Consider the following 17,361-nt stretch of genomic DNA (forward strand, 5'->3'; position numbering starts at 1 on the left):
TATATATATATAAATAATATATGTATATATGTATATGTATCAAATGTCCAATTCACATCGTCGTTGCTCATGTATATTTTAAGCATCTTTCTCTCTCTATCTCTATTCTCTCAGTGTAAATTTATCTTTTTGCTGCCTAAATCAAAAAAAAAAATCGCATGTCTTTATATAAAATATCATATATACTATATATATACATATATAAATAATAACTTCTTTGTAGTAGAGGAATTTTTCAACTAAAGTATATTTTGTATGCAATGTTTACTCTCTCTTTCTCTCTACCAAAAAAAAAAAAACTCAACTCTACATACTACTACTACTTATAAATATGTTTATATACTTTATATATGTCTTAGTGTTGCGAACCCAACAAAAATGATAAATAAAATGAACCAGTTGCAGTTACACAAGCCTCATCTATACATCATCGATACATACAGATCAGCTCTTGAATGTCTATCAACGTTCATTTTTGTTTATCTTACATACGTGTGTGTTTTATTTATGATTTACAAATTGTTGCATTTCTGCATTTGTTTATTTACATAACCCGTTCGAACTAACTACTACAGTGTTCCGCCTGCGCCCTATGAAGTCTTTCGTATGTACTAAACTCTAACAACCTCAACAACCAAACCAAAACCAAAAAAAAAAAAACCAACTCAAAAAAACAAACTAAAAAAAACAACCCAACAAAAGATGCAAATAATATAGAGAAATGAAAAAAAAAAACAAAAAACAAAACTCTCACAACAAATCACTCACAATTACAAATTACAAAAGTGTAAAACTCTCTCGATCAACCAAAACAAAATGACAAAATGAAATGAATAAAACATGAAATTACCTTATATATATATACGAAAAGCCGTATCAATCACAACAACTTTTTGTACTCAAAATGCAATTTTTGTACCCAAAAAAAGGAAAAAAGTCAGAAAAAAAAAAGAGAAAGAGAAATGCAAAAAACACATAAACAAAGCAAACTAATTTGTTGTTGTGTTTTGCAATAAAAAATGAAAAACAATGTGGTAAGTGGCAAATTTTTGTATGCTAAAAACCACCAGCGGCCTCCACACAACACCACCGCCCACCACCACCGCCCACCTCAGCAAAATGCACCACACTTAGCCAGCAAAGAAACCAAAAAAAAAAACACAACACAAAATACATTTCAATCGAATAATCCCTGCTAACATTTCTGACCCCGATTCACACTCCAAGCAAGGCCACACTTTTTTCTCAATTTAGTTTTTCGATTATCAATTTGTAACTTTTTCCATTATGCTGCTTAAATGTTTTTAGTCAATATGCACGTTTGTCTAACGCATAAGTATATTATTTTACTTAGTCAATAAAGGAGCATGGAAGGCTTTTTTAAGTGTTCTTTTTAATACGTTTTCTTTAAACTCTTTGGTCACACTATTCGAAGTGTGCTTCTTCGTTTAATTATGTATTTAATTGTTATAAAGCTTAACTCACCGCATTTCATTGTAAGATACAAATCTATGTGTAAAATCCTTTTTAGAGTTGTAAAGAACAAAGCAGAATTCCCGTTGTCAACTAACTGAAATGAGCAAAAGAAATATTATATAGCAAATGCAGTTGGAACTTAAACTTAAAGTATTTATTGCTAGCTTTTTCTTGAATTTGAAAATAAAGAATTGATAAAGAAACTCGAGCAAGTAATTTAATTGTGAAGTAGAGAATACAGTACACAAGCTAGTTGCATATTTAACCAGCTCTGCTTTGAAATGTCAGCACCACAAAACTCTCTGGTATTTCAACAAGAGTCTAAGGTTAATCAGATTTTAGGAACAAAGCAAATTGCACGTGGTACATGGTATTATAATTGATGCTTCAACTGCAGCACGCCCAACTTCATGCATTCATAAACACCCAACATACACATTCACACAAACACTCAAACTCACACTCGCATTCACATGCATATTCACAGCGCATATTTACTATTGAATGGCCCAAAAACACTCACACGCAGAGAGCAAGAGAGGGAACAATAGAATCAGGTGCCATAGGCATCCAATATCGATGCTGATCCACAACCACATCGAACAACGGCATCGTGACCTGCATCGAAGCCAAGTCAAGTCATGCTGGAAGCTACACAGCGAGAAAAATGCGTTCTAAAAGCAAGATTTATATGCTTAATTAAAAAATGCAAAAGTATCGAAATTATATTGATTTTAAATTGTTTCTTAAGAAGGAAAATAAAATATTATTTTATGAATTCAAATTGGGTTTTATAAATTGGAATTATTATCCTTTAAAAAGCAAATAAATTATTATTTTTTAAATTGAAATTGGTTTTTAGAAATTTTGCAAATTTAAGTTATTCTTTTTTTTAATATTACTTTTAAAGTTTTTTAATTTGAGCAAAGATTGAAACTCTCGATTTGCAAAATTCTAGTTTCGAAAACGTAAAACAAAAATTTCTTATATAAAAAACACGTTTTTAAGAACATACAATTAAAAATAGAAAATATTAAAATTCAAATTATATTCAAGAATGGTGTTCTTCAATTTTAAAGCCAAAAAACAATAACTATTTTTTGAAGAACTTAAACTTCAAATTATATTCAAGAATTGCATACTTCAATTTTGAACGCGTAAATTTCTCTCTGTGTATAGTTCTCAAGCACTACTCTATAAGCTCTACTATTGTTGTTTTTTTTTTTGTTTTGGCTTTTTGATTGTTATTCTCGCCTTGCACACACAGCATCAGCCGAACAATGGACTCATTTGACATATCAAGCGACTCGGAGGAGGGATTGCTCGAAGAGATTGTCGTAGGTGGCAGCGGCAGCGGCAGCAGTTGCCACATGAAGCGGCTGCAACGATACCAGCACTGGCATTCCGCCTCTGCCTCGTCATCGTTTACACGCACCCAGCACAGGCAGCAGTATGAGGCAAGTGAATCTCCCATACACTACTGTGACCACGCCACACTCTACTCGGATGACAACAGCGTCGCCCAAGAGCTGCCGCCCACCACACAGCCGACGATACGGTGCAGCACCAGCAGCCAAAGCAATTTGAATGTGTTGCTCGCCGAGGGCCGAGACACCGAAGAGGACGAGGTGGACGTTGAGGAAGTCGAGGTGGCTGTCGAGGAGGAGCTACAGTTGACAGCGATGCCAGATGATGCCTCGGCTGCTGCTGTTGCTGCTGCTGCTGTCGTTGCCAGTGGCTCAAGTGGCAACGGGCAACGTTTGCAGGCAACATCAACGGCTGCGGCGGCGGCCTCCTTCAATCATCAGTTGACAGCCGACATGTGCAACTACAAGAACTCGAAGAGTCGACGTCTGGAATACTCGCTCAAGTGTTTGAAATACGGCCGTAGCAATCCATCGCAGGACTCGGCCTTTGGCTCGCTGACCGACAATGATTTGTCCATCGGTTCGTCGAGCATACGTCTCAGCAGCTTTCAGTCCATCTCCTCGCCCATCGACGAGGGCGTCGAGGACATCATCATTGCCACCACATCCGGTAATGGCAATGAGACCTGCTTGGAGCTGGCCACCATACCCCGGAGCATGGTCTCTCAGGACTCGGCGATTTCGTCGCCTTGTCGCGAAAGTTCCCCTAGCAATTTTCTGCATATTGATGATGCCATGTCCGGTACTGGTTCGACTTCATCGGGCTCCGGTTGCGGTTCGTTGGGCAATATGCGACCACAGCATTTTCCTGTTTCCCTCTCGCCCAAAATACTCGTGACTGCGACGAGTAATTCTAGCAATTCCTCCATAGCCTCCACATCACAGCAACAGCCACAGCAGCAACAACTGCAGCAACAGCAACAGCAACAATTTGATCCGCCCAAAATACTTGTGAATGATCAGAATTCCATCTATACCACATCGCCTTCTAAGCGCTCCAGCATGATTGAGGTCTTCTCGCAAAAGTATCGTGTCAGCTCCTTCGAGGACATGTCACCCAAGCGCAGTTCCAACGCGGACAAACAGCATCTGAAGCACGTGAATCGTTTGGCCTTTCGCTCGCTCGAGGAGGAGCGACGCATTGATAATGCCTTTCTACCGATGTCCGATCGCACGCATTCCGACAATCGCGTCAATATGCAGAGCGAGAAGTATAAGAAATTGACGCATGCCTCGTTTCGCATAAGCAAAACTTCATCGAGTGGCTGCTGTCAAGAGACTTCGCCCACAAATTATCCCAATTCCAGTGGCGGCAGCATGGAATTGCAGCGCACAGGCAGCGCAGCAGCAGCGGTAGTTGGCAGCGGTTCCAGTCAACGTCAAACTTTATGGCGTGATAGTAAATTCTATCGCAAGAATCGCATTGCCAAAAGCAACGATTCGCTGCTCGAACATTCGCCGAATCATTCGCCACATTCGCCGCACTCAACGCACTCGGCACATTCGCCGCACTCTTCGCACTCGCCGCATTCGTCGGCTCGGCTTTCGCCGAGTTCGCTGCGTGACAATCACTACGAAAGCAGCGGCTGCTGTTCGACGCAGGGCAGTCGACGTTCGCTTAGCGGCAGCCAGCAAATGTTGAGTGTGACCACAAGCTTCTGTGGCTCGGGTGGCTCTGGTCACACTTCGCGACGCTATTGCAGCTCCAAGAGCGAAGATCTGGGTGAATCATCCGACTATTTGCGTGTCATGGATGCGCGTAAATCGTATTCTGAGCGCCATTTGGTGCGACTCAAGCAGACGGCTATCAATAATACACATAGCGGCAGTGAAGATGAAATGAGCTTCAATGATGACAATAATCAACAGCAACAGCAACAACAACAACATCATCATCATCATCAGCAGCAGCTGCTGCAGCAGCAGCAACAACACCACCAGCAACAGCAGCAGCAGCTGCAGCCGCCAAAGCGCAGCAGCAAACTGAGCTGGAGCAGCTGTTCCATAAATCACCTGAAGACGACCAATATTAAGACCACAACATCCTTGGCCACGCTCACCTGCCAAACGAATTTAAGCTCCCACAATGCTCCAGCAACTGCCAACAACAATAAGACGCCCAGCTATCGCACACCCTCCAAATCTCTCGATCAGGCGCTTAACATTAGCAGCAGCAACAGCAGCGCTGCCAACACGAGCAGCACCAGCAGCAGCAGCACCAGTAGCAGCAACAGCGGCAGCGCTGCCGCCGAGGATAACAGTTCTTTGGATGAGTCACCATCGCGACGCACGCTAAGCGGCGCTGAATTGTCACGCATCTTTGTCATGGACATGGACGATGCGCCAGGGGGCAGCAGCTGCTGCAGCGAGGAGAAAACGCCGCTGCTCGACAGCGTTGAAATGTCGCCTATAAGTCCAACTGAACCACCAACGGAACTTGACAAGCTGTAAACCTAGACTCACTTTTAGGAGCGCCAAAAAAAAATACACACCCATACACTCACACACATAGACACGTATTAAGCAGCCGGTAAAATGCAAAGCATGTGATACGATATGAGATGTAAAAGTAATGCTTACCAATATTAGCAAATCGAAGCGAGATCGGGAACCATCAAATTATTGAATTTTAGGCTTTAAACAATTACAAAACGGATTAAAAAGGCTTATTGCGCGCGGACACCAAAACACTTTCACTTTTTCACTTCACACACACTTAACAACACTGATCGCGCGAGTTGCGAAAAGCTGCTAGAGTCGATTATTTCCTTTTGCAAGGTGATGGTTATCGATAGATACATTTTTGCTGTTTAGCAATACACTTTCCAATTGAAATTCGATAATTTATATACCAATTGAAATTCAAATATTTTGATTGTTGGTGTCCCAGCTATATTTAAATTGGCTAAAAGGTCGTGGGGTCTGCTGTCGCCTTCTTCGCAAAAACCACACTGAAAGCTTTCTTCTGGTAACAATAATAGTTTCTTTATATGTATGTATTGTATTTTACGCTTACAACAAAAAACCAAATAACGCTTTTACAGCAATTAAAAATCTCTACTGATGCTTTTCAACTCTTTAGACTGCTAAGCAAGAAACCAAAAAAATTATGAATAACTAAATAAATAACACAAAACTATACTTACGAGCATCTCTGAAAACACCAGCATTCTTCTGATGAGTTTTTTTTAGCAAATGCAAAAGAAAAACTTTATGCAAAAAGTTTTCGAATTCGAAATTATACACATTAATTGTAGCTAATTACACACAGTTAAGACTTAAGCTTCGCAGCGAGTATTGAAAATATTTTACTGTAGCCTAAAATCGTTTTATGGCCCAATAAATAAATATATATTAAAAAAAACAAAAACCAATAGAGTGTTAACTCATTAAAATAATATAAAGTGGGTCATGTTTTAAATACAAACATAATTATATGTATATTTAGGGAATAACAAGCCAAAAAACCAAAAAAGAAAAAGAAGAAAACCAAAACAAATTGAAATTACATATTAATTAAAATCAAATACAACTAAATGCAATTTAGTATAAATGTATACCGCAAAATCCAATTCTAATGTTTTAGCAGGGGCTTTATTTTCAGTTTCGATGGACAGCGGAAAGTTTGAATAAATCAAGGATCACATGCACATCTGAGAGAGAGTATACGAAAATATGTTATATATACAAAAATAGTAATCAAAACACAAATGTTCAAAAAATAAAAATGAATGAATAAAGTTAATCTTTGTTTATATTAATTTCTTTCGAATCGTACAACAGATGAATGCAACATTCTAGCATTAAATGTAAGGATGCACTTGAAGATCGAAAAAATGAAAACCCATAGCTGATAAGTCATTAAAATGCCGTTAAAAATGATATACAAATCGGGAAAATTACTCTCTAACGATAACGAATAATACAATAAAATGCAATCAAATTTACATATATCACAAAAACTCACAAAACAAAAAGAAAAATGATACAAATATATATATACAATATATACCAGATATAAAAAGGAAAAATATAACTATACATTTAGATGCACGCACCTAGCGAAAAGCACTTTCATGGAAAGTTCCCCCCCCTCAAACAATACAAATACAAAACATTCCCAAAGTTCAAGACGTTGCAACAATTGTACACTGAAGTTGAACAGAGAGCACAGAGTTCCACATTCGTCAAGCATAAAATACATATAGCAAATGCAGTCGCTTTTAGTTGTATTTTGATTGATACTCGAAGTATGTGTAGGAAATTGTTTTCGTCAACTCGTAAGTAAAATTGCATTACAGAGCTTATGTAAGTTAATTTAATAAGTATTACCAACAGAAACAAACAAATAAATAACAACGTTTCATTATTCTTGTGTGCCCCTATAAAACGTGTTGCCCATTTGCTGTTCACAAGCGAATGCGGCACAAGTCGCCCAAAACAAATAAATAAAAACAAAATACAAAAACAAACAATTTTAAAACTAACAATGTACATTTATTTATAGAATCAGTGATATTAAGTGAATATTTTTATTATTTTAAAGTTTTGAAATAAAGAACTTAAGTCTAGAAAAAAACATGGCTTTTATTTAATTCGATTAAAAGATGCTACGAGCAATCGTACTAGGATCAGTGATATTCAATGAATTTTAACTTAAGAGTTTGGAAAGCGAACTGTTTTTTATTTAATAACATATTAGGCTACAAATTTTTTAGATACTATTATATTAAATGTTAATTTTTATTAGTGGGCATCCAAATTTTCATTTAATAATTTGAATATTACAACTGCGCGCCAATTGTATGCGTTCAACAACACTGTTTGTGCTGCGATATATCGTGCAAGCAGGAACGTGCTTGTGTCTTGCGATATATCGTGCATGCAGGAACGTATTTGTATCGTGCAATATATCGCCAAAGCAATAATTCTATGCGATAGCCAACAGCTGACATGCTGAGACATCGATAGCAAATTAATCGCGTCGGCAAACGTATGAAAACGTAGAGGCGGCAAATAATTTTTGCAATTTACAAGTGAAAATGGCAACTTTTAAGCCTAAATTTATAAAACCGGACACCGACGACGCTATTAATGAAAGTGCAGGCATCGAGGAACCCCAAAGTTCCACATTTGTATTCAACGCCCATCATAATCTGGGTTTAAGCGAGCAACGCGAACGTTTGCCCATACGAAAGTATCGCGATCAAATACTTTATTGCCTCGAGCAGCATCAAGTGGTCATATTGGTTGGTGAAACAGGCAGTGGCAAAAGCACCCAAGTGCCGCAATATCTCTATGAATGGGGCTGGCATAGCAAGGGGACCATTGGCATCACCGAACCACGTCGCGTGGCCACCGTGACGCTGGCAAATCGTGTGGCTCAAGAACGTGGAGAACTTGTGGGTGACACTGTGGGCTACGCGGTGCGTTTCCAGGAGCGTATCTCACCAGAGACGCGCATTAAGTATCTCACCGAGGGCATATTGCTGCGTGAGTTGCTCGCTGATCCGCTGCTTACACAATACAGCGTCATCATTGTGGACGAGGCGCATGAACGCAACATGTTGACGGACATGTTGCTGGGGCTGCTCAAGAAGATCTTGCGCAAGCGCAGCCAGCTCAAACTGATCATCTCTTCAGCCACCATTGATGCTAGCTTCTTCAGTGAGTTCTTTAGCTGGCCGGGAGCCGGAGAAGTGAGTGTGAAGCTCTCCATTGAGGGACGCATGCATGCTGTGCAACATTTCTATCTGAATGAACCCTGTGCCGACTATGTGCGCGAAACGGTGGCCACCATCTGGAAGCTGCATCACAAGGAGCCACCTGGCGACATCTTGGCCTTTCTCACCGGCCAGGAGGAGGTGCTGGAGGCCTTGGACTTGATCAAAGAGTACATAGCTAGTGAGGAATGCACGACGCTCAAAGCGCTGCCCATGTACGGCAGCATGAGCAGTCAGGATCAGCTCGCTGTGTTCTTTACACCAGCCAAGGGTGTACGCAAAGTAGTGTTGGCCACCAACATAGCAGAGACCTCGATTACCATACCAGGCATTGTCTACGTTATTGATTGTGGCTACGCCAAAGTCAAATGGTTTAATCCCGCCACCTGTAGCGACAGCTTAATGATTGTGCCCGTGAGCAAAGCTTCGGCTATACAGCGAGCTGGACGCGCTGGTCGTGTGCGTCCTGGTAAAGTTTATAGATTGTATACCAAGCAGGATTACGAAGGATTGGCTCCCAGGCAGCCGCCAGAGCTGCGTCGCAGCGAGCTAAGTGGCGCTGTGTTGCAGTTGAAAGCACTGGGCATTGGAAACATTCTACGCTTTGATTTTCCCTCACCGCCACCTGCAAAGAATCTACTCTCCGCTCTCGAGACACTTTACGCCTTGGATGCCCTTGATGAGCAGGGACAGCTGACGAAACCGGTGGGATTTCTGCTTGCTGAGCTACCCTTTACTGCCATGCTCTCCAAGATGTTGCATGTGTCGGGCAAACTTGGTTGCGCTGAGGAAATTATCACTATCATTGCCATGTTGCAGGTGCAATCGATTTTCTCGCGTCCCGTTTCTGCCGCTGCTCAGCAAAGTGGACGCATTGCTCATCGTCATTTCGAGGTAGCCGAGGGAGACTTGATAACATTGCTCAACATATATACCGCCTTCGTGGAGGAGGGCATGACGAAGGAGTTTTGTGGACAATACTATTTGATCTATCGGAATCTGAAGCGTGCCTGCGAATTGCGAGAGCAGCTCATCAATCTGGCCCGCAAGAAGTACGGTATACCCATCTTCTCCTGCAAGGGCGACGTGGAGTTGCTATGCAAATGCATCACAGCAGGATTCTTCACCCAGGTTGCGTATCTTCATCACTCGGGAGTTTATAGACAAATTAGCAGCGGCACAGAGTTGGCAATACATCCAAATTCCACGCTCTACACTTTGCCACAGGCGCAGTATGTTGTCTATGGTGAATTGCTGCAGACGACGAAGCTGTTCATGAATCATGTGACGGTCATCAAGAAGGAGTGGCTAACGGAGCTGGCACCACATTATTATCACCAGACCACAGTGCGAGATTAGCACAGTAAATAGATTACAACATTTTTATTTAACCATATATTAATGCCTCATTTTAACACTTAGAACTAAACACGTAAGGATTGTAAATGGAAAGTCATGTGGAGAGTTAGCCATGTGCCACACGGCCACGTCCCTGGAACATCATCATGGACTCGGGACCGCGTACCACACGCGACATCAGCTCCCAGCACATCTTGGCAGGTAACAAACTGCGTGAGAGATAAGGAATTTTAATTAAAATAATGCATAAATTTATAAGAGAGTATATCAGTTATGTGCTGCATTGAAAATGCAAAAAGAGTCGAGCTTATATGTAATATTTCTTGATAATGTATTAAGTACTATCTATGTGCTTTGGATTTCAAATTGTATACAATTACTTCTAAATAAGTAGATAAACTTTCATTGAACTGTTGAACTACATTTTGAAACATATTGCAAAAGCTTTTATATCATTAATTAAAAATAAGTCGATAAATGTGCACTGAACTGTTCAATATCTTAATTTCTTTTTTAAGATGCCTAAACGAAGTCGTTAAAGAGCTCAAGGAAAATGATTTGAATTTATAAGAAAAGTTTTTACTGTTTAAAAACAACGCTTAAATAGATTATGCAAAGTCAATTTAAGATTTAAGTAAAAACTTTTCTTATAAATTCAAACGACATCTTTTAGACATCTTACTTTACGATAGACCTATTTAAGTATTGTTCTTGGACAGTAAAAACTTTTAGACAATTTATAGTTCATAGTTAATAATGAGTGGTCGATTACAAATGCTCATTTAAGCTTTTGTTTTAGACAGGCTTGTCTTAATTTCACGCTAGATATTCAATTGTCTTTTGGCAAATATTAGCACCTAATTGATATACACTCTGAACAAATATTATTCCAACACTCTTTAAGTAAATCCAGAAAATAATACTTCATTTCTTCTTACCACTTTAGCGGCGTGAGGAGGCGAATGGAGTTGGGAAGCACGCACCAGACTTCGTTGCGTCGCACGGCGCCTTCGATGCGATCGGCAACGTATTGCGGCTCCAGCATGGGTTGCATGCGAGGCTTGACACCGGAGAACATGCCCGTATTAATGTAATAAGGACAAATTAAGCTCATGTTGATTTGATCATAACCATGCGTCTTGAGGTCGGTCAACAAGCTCTCGTGGAAGCCAATCGTGGCATACTTGGTGGCTGCATAATCGCTGCAGCCATAAGTGCCCAACATGCCAGTGATGGAGCTGACAGTGACAATGTGACCGCGATTGTGACGCATCATGTAGGGCAAAAAAGCCTTAACGGTCCAATAGTGCGAGATGATGTTGATGTTGTAGGTGTTTTGAATAACACGATCGTGAAGTTCCCAGAACGGTTTGCAGCACACAATGCCCGCATTATTGATCAAGATATCGACATGACCCACTTCTTCGGTGACCTGTGCAGCACGTTGATAAACCTGTTCGCGATCGGAGATGTCCACCACATAACCTTTGCAATTGTGATAGCCATGCTTGGCCAGCAGATCCACGGTTGTCTTGATGGCTGCAAAAGTGTTAGCAAAGTGTTTGTTAGCTCATCAAATTGTAAATGTAACAGCTCCGCTTTCACCACACACAGCGGAGGGTTCCTTAACCCGGCGATTGCTATACTAGCATTAAGTTGCTAATTGGAAATGCTCACGCGCTTCATGTGCTTAGCTGGTGGATGTTAATTGCCCGCAACGAATGGTAAACGAAAGCAAACCTTACCTTCTTGATTGATGTCCCAGATGACAATGCGTGCCTCCAGCTTGGCAAAGTTGAGCGCTATCAAACGTCCCACGCCCCCGCCTCCGCCAGTTATGAGCACCACTTGTCCCGATATGTTCTGTGGCATAAACGAAAGTGAAACTCAATTAACAACAGTTGCCAGACACAAAAGGTATTGTCCACTTTTTGTATTACGAAATTAGTTTATCTCGTAAATTAGGTCTGCGATATATGTAAACTCAGTAGTTTATTGAAAGTGAAGCATAAGTCTGTTTACATTATGCAAATAAATTGAACGTGCAGTAAAAATGTTTAAATACTGTCAACTCATTTGCAAAATAAATCAAAAGACTGAAAATAAGCTGATTTAACTTATGTATAAGTTAAGTAAAAAGTTAGTTAACAAAATATTATACATATACGTAATTATATTTTAATGCAGTTTTTAAAAAGACTAATTAAGTTATTCATTGACATTTTTGAACGCACTTCAGGTATTTCAATGTTATTCAATTGAAGTCTAGCTCAACTCAAGTGTCTAATGACCATGTTGCAGGTCATTTTTTATTTATTTTATTTATTTATTTATAAATATTTTAATAAAGTAAATTAGTTTAACGTGGACTGAATATTATTTTCTACAGTCAAGTTATTTACATATCTAAATCCACGCGATATTGAATTTTATTAGACACTAAATAAAACAAAAATAAATTATAATAAATGCGTTTATATAATTATATTTTATTGAAGCATACTCCAGGTATTTACATTTTATACATTTGAAATCTCATTCAACTTAGTTGAGCGTGAACTAGGTGTTATTTCCTATGGTAATTATCATATGTAAGTATACAGTAAGTATAATGAAATAAAGATTATTTGTAAGACAATTTAAATATTTTTGAATGAAGTTTTATGCTCTTATTTAATTAAAAATTTAAGTATACAATTGGCATTTGTATAGAGCTGAGCAAAATTAATTTTAAATTGCTCCGATTGAAATCATTTTTGAAATCGAGTCGAATTTCGGTAATTTATTATATATTATATTTACGATTCCTGAAATTTGGATGTTCAAGAAATATTTTTGTTTAGCTTTGCCTGATAATCTGGAATACTTATTCTTTGGTATATTTTGAATGTAGTACTATATTAAAATACAGAATATAGCTCATTACTTTAGTATATTTTAAGATTAATACCTAACTTAATTACTTCTATTTTCAATTTCAATTTTATACGAATCGCATTATCAAAAGTGTTAGCATAGCGTTTATTAGACGTAAACAATGATTAGCTTAATCTGCCAATAAAAACAAACGCGATCACTTTAAAGCATTTTTAAAGCGTCACGCAAAATTCAACGCTGCTTGGCAATTCAATTAATATTTCATTAGTTTTGTTTCAACAAAAGGAAATGCATGTTTACACATGCCCAGACTGCGTTTATTTATGCATATTTAAGACCGAAAAAAAGGTGCGACACGAATATTTAATGTGCTTAACGTTTTGAATAAGTTATGAATGAATACGGAATTATTTCAGTTCATGTTCAGTGAGTGCAAATTGCGAGATTCGTTTAGAGTTTCGATATCTACGCTGTTGCAAGTTTGTTGCCATCTTTGACATAGTCAAAGTTTATACAGCTGCAGCCAAAAGTTCAATCAAGTTTAGAGGCAGTCACTACAATGCGGCATATTAGTTAGTGCACAGCACTTGAATAATGAGAAGGGGTTTTTGTTGGTTTGCTAAGCCATTGAAGAGACTGTTGCAACATTTTGTATTATTTTACATGAGTATACCCGGTACCCATAGGGTAGAAGGGTATATTAACTTTGTTTCGGCAGAAGTATTTATGTATACTTGTTATATTAGCTGCTTTGTCTGACAATCTGGTATATTGTAGACTCAATGGATATTTTAGGTATTTTTGTGGTGTATTAATTTGGTAAAAAATTAAAATTACACCGCAATGTTTTGCATTTATAGTAGCGGGTATATCAATATACCAAATAATGCCTTTGTATATTTTTGGTATATTAGTTTGGTATATTTTAAGAATACCGTACTTTTTGTGTTTATTCAAAATGGGTAGCGGGTATATAAATATACCAAATATAATATTGGGTATATTTTATTGCAGTATATTATTTTGGTATACTTTAAATTTAATACCACACTGTTTTTCTTTTATTCAAAATGGGTAGCGGGTATATCATTACACCAAATATTTATCAATATACTAAATATAGTCTGGTATATTTTTAGTATTTGTACGGTATATTAATTTGGTATATTTTTGAAAACTAATACCGTTCTATTTTGGTTTAATTTAAAATGGGTACCCAGTATCCCATAGTCGAGCACACTCGACCGTATCTCTCTTACATGATTTTCCTTTTGCGTAGTGTATAATGCCAGGTTTGTGCTTTATGCTTTGCTGATTACGCAGCTGCAACAACAACACCGACAGAAATTCACGAAAAGTATCAACAATGACAATCACAATTGCAATTGCATGCGAAATGAAAAACCCGTTGGCTGGAAAAGCGTTTTCCTTTCCATGTTTAGATTGGTAATAAACCGAGACAAACCAACTGCTGCGTAGCTTCTTCCTTTGTTTTTCTTTGACAAAAAAATCTCAATTTCAATGTCAGAAACAAAAACCCCGAAAACAATCGTAAATATTTGCTGTGGTAGCTGGTGTTGAATGAGCACTCACTCGTATTATAAGTGACGTCCACGAGCAAATACGAAATCCAAAATCAAAGAAAGATGGACAGATGGAAAAAAAAGACGATTTCATTGATTTGGACAAATAGCAAATGTTAAGTCCATTTAACAAATCGCATCGCCGTGTGAAGCGGCGAGCGGAGATCTAAGCTTGATTACTTTTATTTTTACAGACATGCCAATGGAATCCATTGGGGCTTGTCTAAACAACGCCACCGTTTTGTTTGAGATCTTCAAGTATGTTTTTTTTTTTGGCGAAATAAATTTGATTTTTGTGTTGTTTGAGAGATCTCTTCAAGTCTGTTGGCCAAAATCAAAAAAACTTTACAACTGTAAATGAAATGGAAAGTTTTAAAGCCAACAAATTTTGCTTGTTTAGACTTGAGAGGAGAAACATAAAAAAGCAATAGTGTTTGCAAAAAGTTTGTTAGATAATTAATTACAAATTGATTGATTGTTTTCTTTTGGGAAGCTTAAAATAGCGAAGCTAGTTTGCCAATAATTTGTTAAATAAATAGTTCATTAGTTAAAAGAGAAGTTAGTGAAAAGACGTTTAAAAACAACAGATTGTTCAAAATTTGTTAAGAAATGCATTTATTTTTTCAACATATTCTATATAAATAGTTAATCAAATAAAAAAGATGTTAGAGAAGGTCAAGAAACTTTACGAAGCGAATAAGTTTGATAGATTTTTTAACCAATTGATTTATTCTTTTCAACATATATATTCTGGTTTTTTTCACATAAGTGTCAGACTGGTTTCAATCAAAAATTATTACTTGATGTTCAAATGTGTTTTTTCAGAGTTAACCTATTTAACTACTTCACCTAGTAATTCATATCTTAATTAGCCCAGACAGACAGTTTAAAGTTGAGTCCATTGTACAACTTTAAATATTTCAATATATGTTGACCAAGCGTATTTAAAAATTATTGCTTGATGTTCAAATATGTGTGTTTTTCCTCAGAGTTAACCTATTTAACTACAATACTTCACCTAGTAATTCTTATGTTAATTAGCCCACAAAGAGAGTTTTGAGTCCATTGTACAACTTTAAATATATTAAAATATGTTGGTCAAGCGTATTTAACCTTCGTCATGAAATTGGCACATTTTCTATTTTGTTGCTTGTGCAAAATATACCAGATTCTCAGACAAAGAATTTTACTCTGCGAAAAATTTAGTTTAAAATGAATAATTACAACAATATCCAAAAGTTATATATACGAAAGAGTTTCAGGAATAACTTTTACAATCAAATTCTGAGTAATCATATATACTGTAGTTATTTTTAATTTTAAGTTCAATTTTTCGCAGTGTATCTTAAGCAAACCTCACGCCTAATTAGTCTGAAATTTATGAAGGTTCGCTAAAAAAATGTCGAGTGGCATTTTAATTAAGTCTTAAGACGAACGATCGTTGAGTTGAATTGATTATGCAATTTAACGGGGGAAGATGTTTGAGTCACTTTTATTCAAGCGACTAATTTAAGTGACAAGATTCCAAAGCAGTTTACATAAAAACCACAATCCAAGTTGATACTATGAAACTAGCATTTAATTAAATCAAAATTTGAGAGTTTTATGTCAAAAATTGGTTGGTATGCAAATTGATTTTGATTTTTCCTACCTTTAGCTTTCGAAAGCGGTCGGGTAATATTGTATAATAGAGCGATTCCAATATGAAATAAATTGATTTCAGCGTGAAGACAATTAAATCCAAGAAAAATTGATAGAAAGCACGCAATGGTTTATCCATATGCAGCAAGTCACATGTTGTCGATGTCGATGTTGTCGTCATAGTTTTGCTTTTTTTTTAAGCTCTTTCCTTTCTTTTATTTTGCACAAAACTTAATGATCTATTGCTTTGGTGAACTCGAAGTTGGAGGCCTTGTAATAATTATATTCGTAAAAAAGCACGTGTATGAAGCAAAATTGAATGCGAAACGCGTTCGATCGAAGTCAGATTCAACGCACTTAGCCAAGACAATACAAATATGTGGCTTTTATTGCTTTTATGTTTTCGAGCTTGAGCCTAGTTGGCTTTGATCACTTTTGCATGCTAATGAACGTGCAGTCGATTGTATCGAAATTCAAATTCACTTGAATTTCTCCGCGTTTTTTGCTGCTTATTATTTTCGGTGTTTGCGAGGTTTCGTTTTTTTTTTATTATTGTTATTAAAATTCGTTGGCGTATCAAATCTTTTTTATATTTGCCTACGATCCACGATCACATCCGTGCACCGTCCGTTAAAGTTGAAGTCACAATACAGACTGAAGAAACCTAAAGCCAACTTTTGGTGGAATCGTCGCTCAGTTTACAGTATTTTTTTTTTCTTCTTTCTTTTCTTCTACTTCGTTGTATGTATTTTTCATTTGTGGGCGCCGCGGCTGCTGCAAGATTCACAGAAATGTTGTGTCGTGACCGCAGAAATATCAGCGAATAAACAACAACAACAACAACAACAGTAGCAACAGCGACAACATTGTAGCAAACACTTTCTTAACTTGGCTGCTTGATTGCTCGGCCGTTAGTTTTTTTTTTCTGGTTAAAATTGTATGCTTGAGAAGTTAGACAGAACCTGTTTGCTAGTCTATTTTATTAGCTCACGTGCAAGACGTATCAAAAGACTAAACTTGGACTTTTTATAGACTTCCGCAGACATTTGAATCTAAATGAGTTGTGCGACAAACAAAAGAAAGTGATTTGCTTACCACACGAGATCTTTCGGTTGGTTGATCATTTTGCCTATTTGTGAATTTGATATGCGCTTATTAATTTCATTTAGCCAAAGTTACGGCATGCTTTTAGGCATGTGCAAAAATATATTTTATATTATTTATAAACAAATTTAATTTTGTTTATTATATGCACATAAAAAAGGTAGTTATCTG

The 17,361-nt window shown here is 37.5% G+C and overlaps 3 protein-coding genes across 10 annotated transcripts in view; 2 read left to right on the forward strand and 1 right to left on the reverse strand.

Moving 5' to 3' along the window:
* The window catches only part of LOC132783647 (slowpoke-binding protein), a 56,356-nt gene extending 50,083 nt beyond the window's left edge, over positions 1–6,273 (forward strand). For 5 of the 8 annotated variants that reach the window (XM_060788962.1, XM_060788963.1, XM_060788959.1 and 2 more), the window contains one exon: positions 2,744–6,273. In XM_060788962.1, the coding sequence (XP_060644945.1) occupies positions 2,744–5,354 (2,611 nt within the window). In that variant the 3' untranslated portion in view covers positions 5,355–6,273. Of the gene's footprint in view, positions 1–575; positions 1,035–2,743 lie in introns of those variants that run through there. The other 3 variants (XM_060788965.1, XM_060788967.1, XM_060788964.1) reach the window with 2 other exon arrangements.
* A 1,608-nt stretch (positions 6,274–7,881) lies between these two features.
* Positions 7,882–10,186, forward strand: LOC132795274 (probable ATP-dependent RNA helicase DHX35). Its single transcript, XM_060805927.1, has 2 exons — positions 7,882–9,989; positions 10,049–10,186. Exon 1 carries the CDS (start codon positions 7,946–7,948, stop codon positions 9,983–9,985), a length of 2,040 nt encoding a protein of 679 aa, XP_060661910.1. The 5' UTR covers positions 7,882–7,945; the 3' UTR covers positions 9,986–9,989; positions 10,049–10,186.
* LOC132795284 (short-chain dehydrogenase/reductase family 16C member 6) lies at positions 10,036–16,727 on the reverse strand. The gene is made up of 4 exons (XM_060805939.1): positions 16,097–16,727; positions 11,731–11,848; positions 10,924–11,524; positions 10,036–10,194 (listed from the first exon to the last, which is right to left on the reverse strand). The coding sequence occupies exons 1-4, from the start codon at positions 16,265–16,267 to the stop codon at positions 10,092–10,094; spliced, it is 993 nt and encodes a 330-aa protein (XP_060661922.1). The 5' UTR covers positions 16,268–16,727; the 3' UTR covers positions 10,036–10,091.
* Between the last annotated feature and the right edge of the window lie 634 nt (positions 16,728–17,361).

Source organism: Drosophila nasuta, chromosome 2L (assembly GCF_023558535.2).
Source record: "Drosophila nasuta strain 15112-1781.00 chromosome 2L, ASM2355853v1, whole genome shotgun sequence".
NCBI classification, from domain to species: Eukaryota; Metazoa; Arthropoda; class Insecta; order Diptera; family Drosophilidae; genus Drosophila; species Drosophila nasuta.

Bases quoted from the DNA above. Each gene is read 5' to 3' on its own strand.
- LOC132795274 (XM_060805927.1), top strand. From the start codon at position 7,946: ATGGCAACTTTTAAGCCTAAATTTATAAAACCGGACACCGACGACGCT.
- LOC132795284 (XM_060805939.1), bottom strand. From the start codon at position 16,267: ATGACGACAACATCGACATCGACAACATGTGACTTGCTGCATATGGAT. The intron at 11,525-11,730 runs GTAAGGTTTGCT...ACACTTTTGCAG, and splicing joins CTGGGACATCAATCAAGAAG to CCATCAAGACAACCGTGGAT. The intron at 10,195-10,923 runs GTAAGAAGAAAT...TCTCTCACGCAG, and splicing joins CTCCTCACGCCGCTAAAGTG to TTTGTTACCTGCCAAGATGT.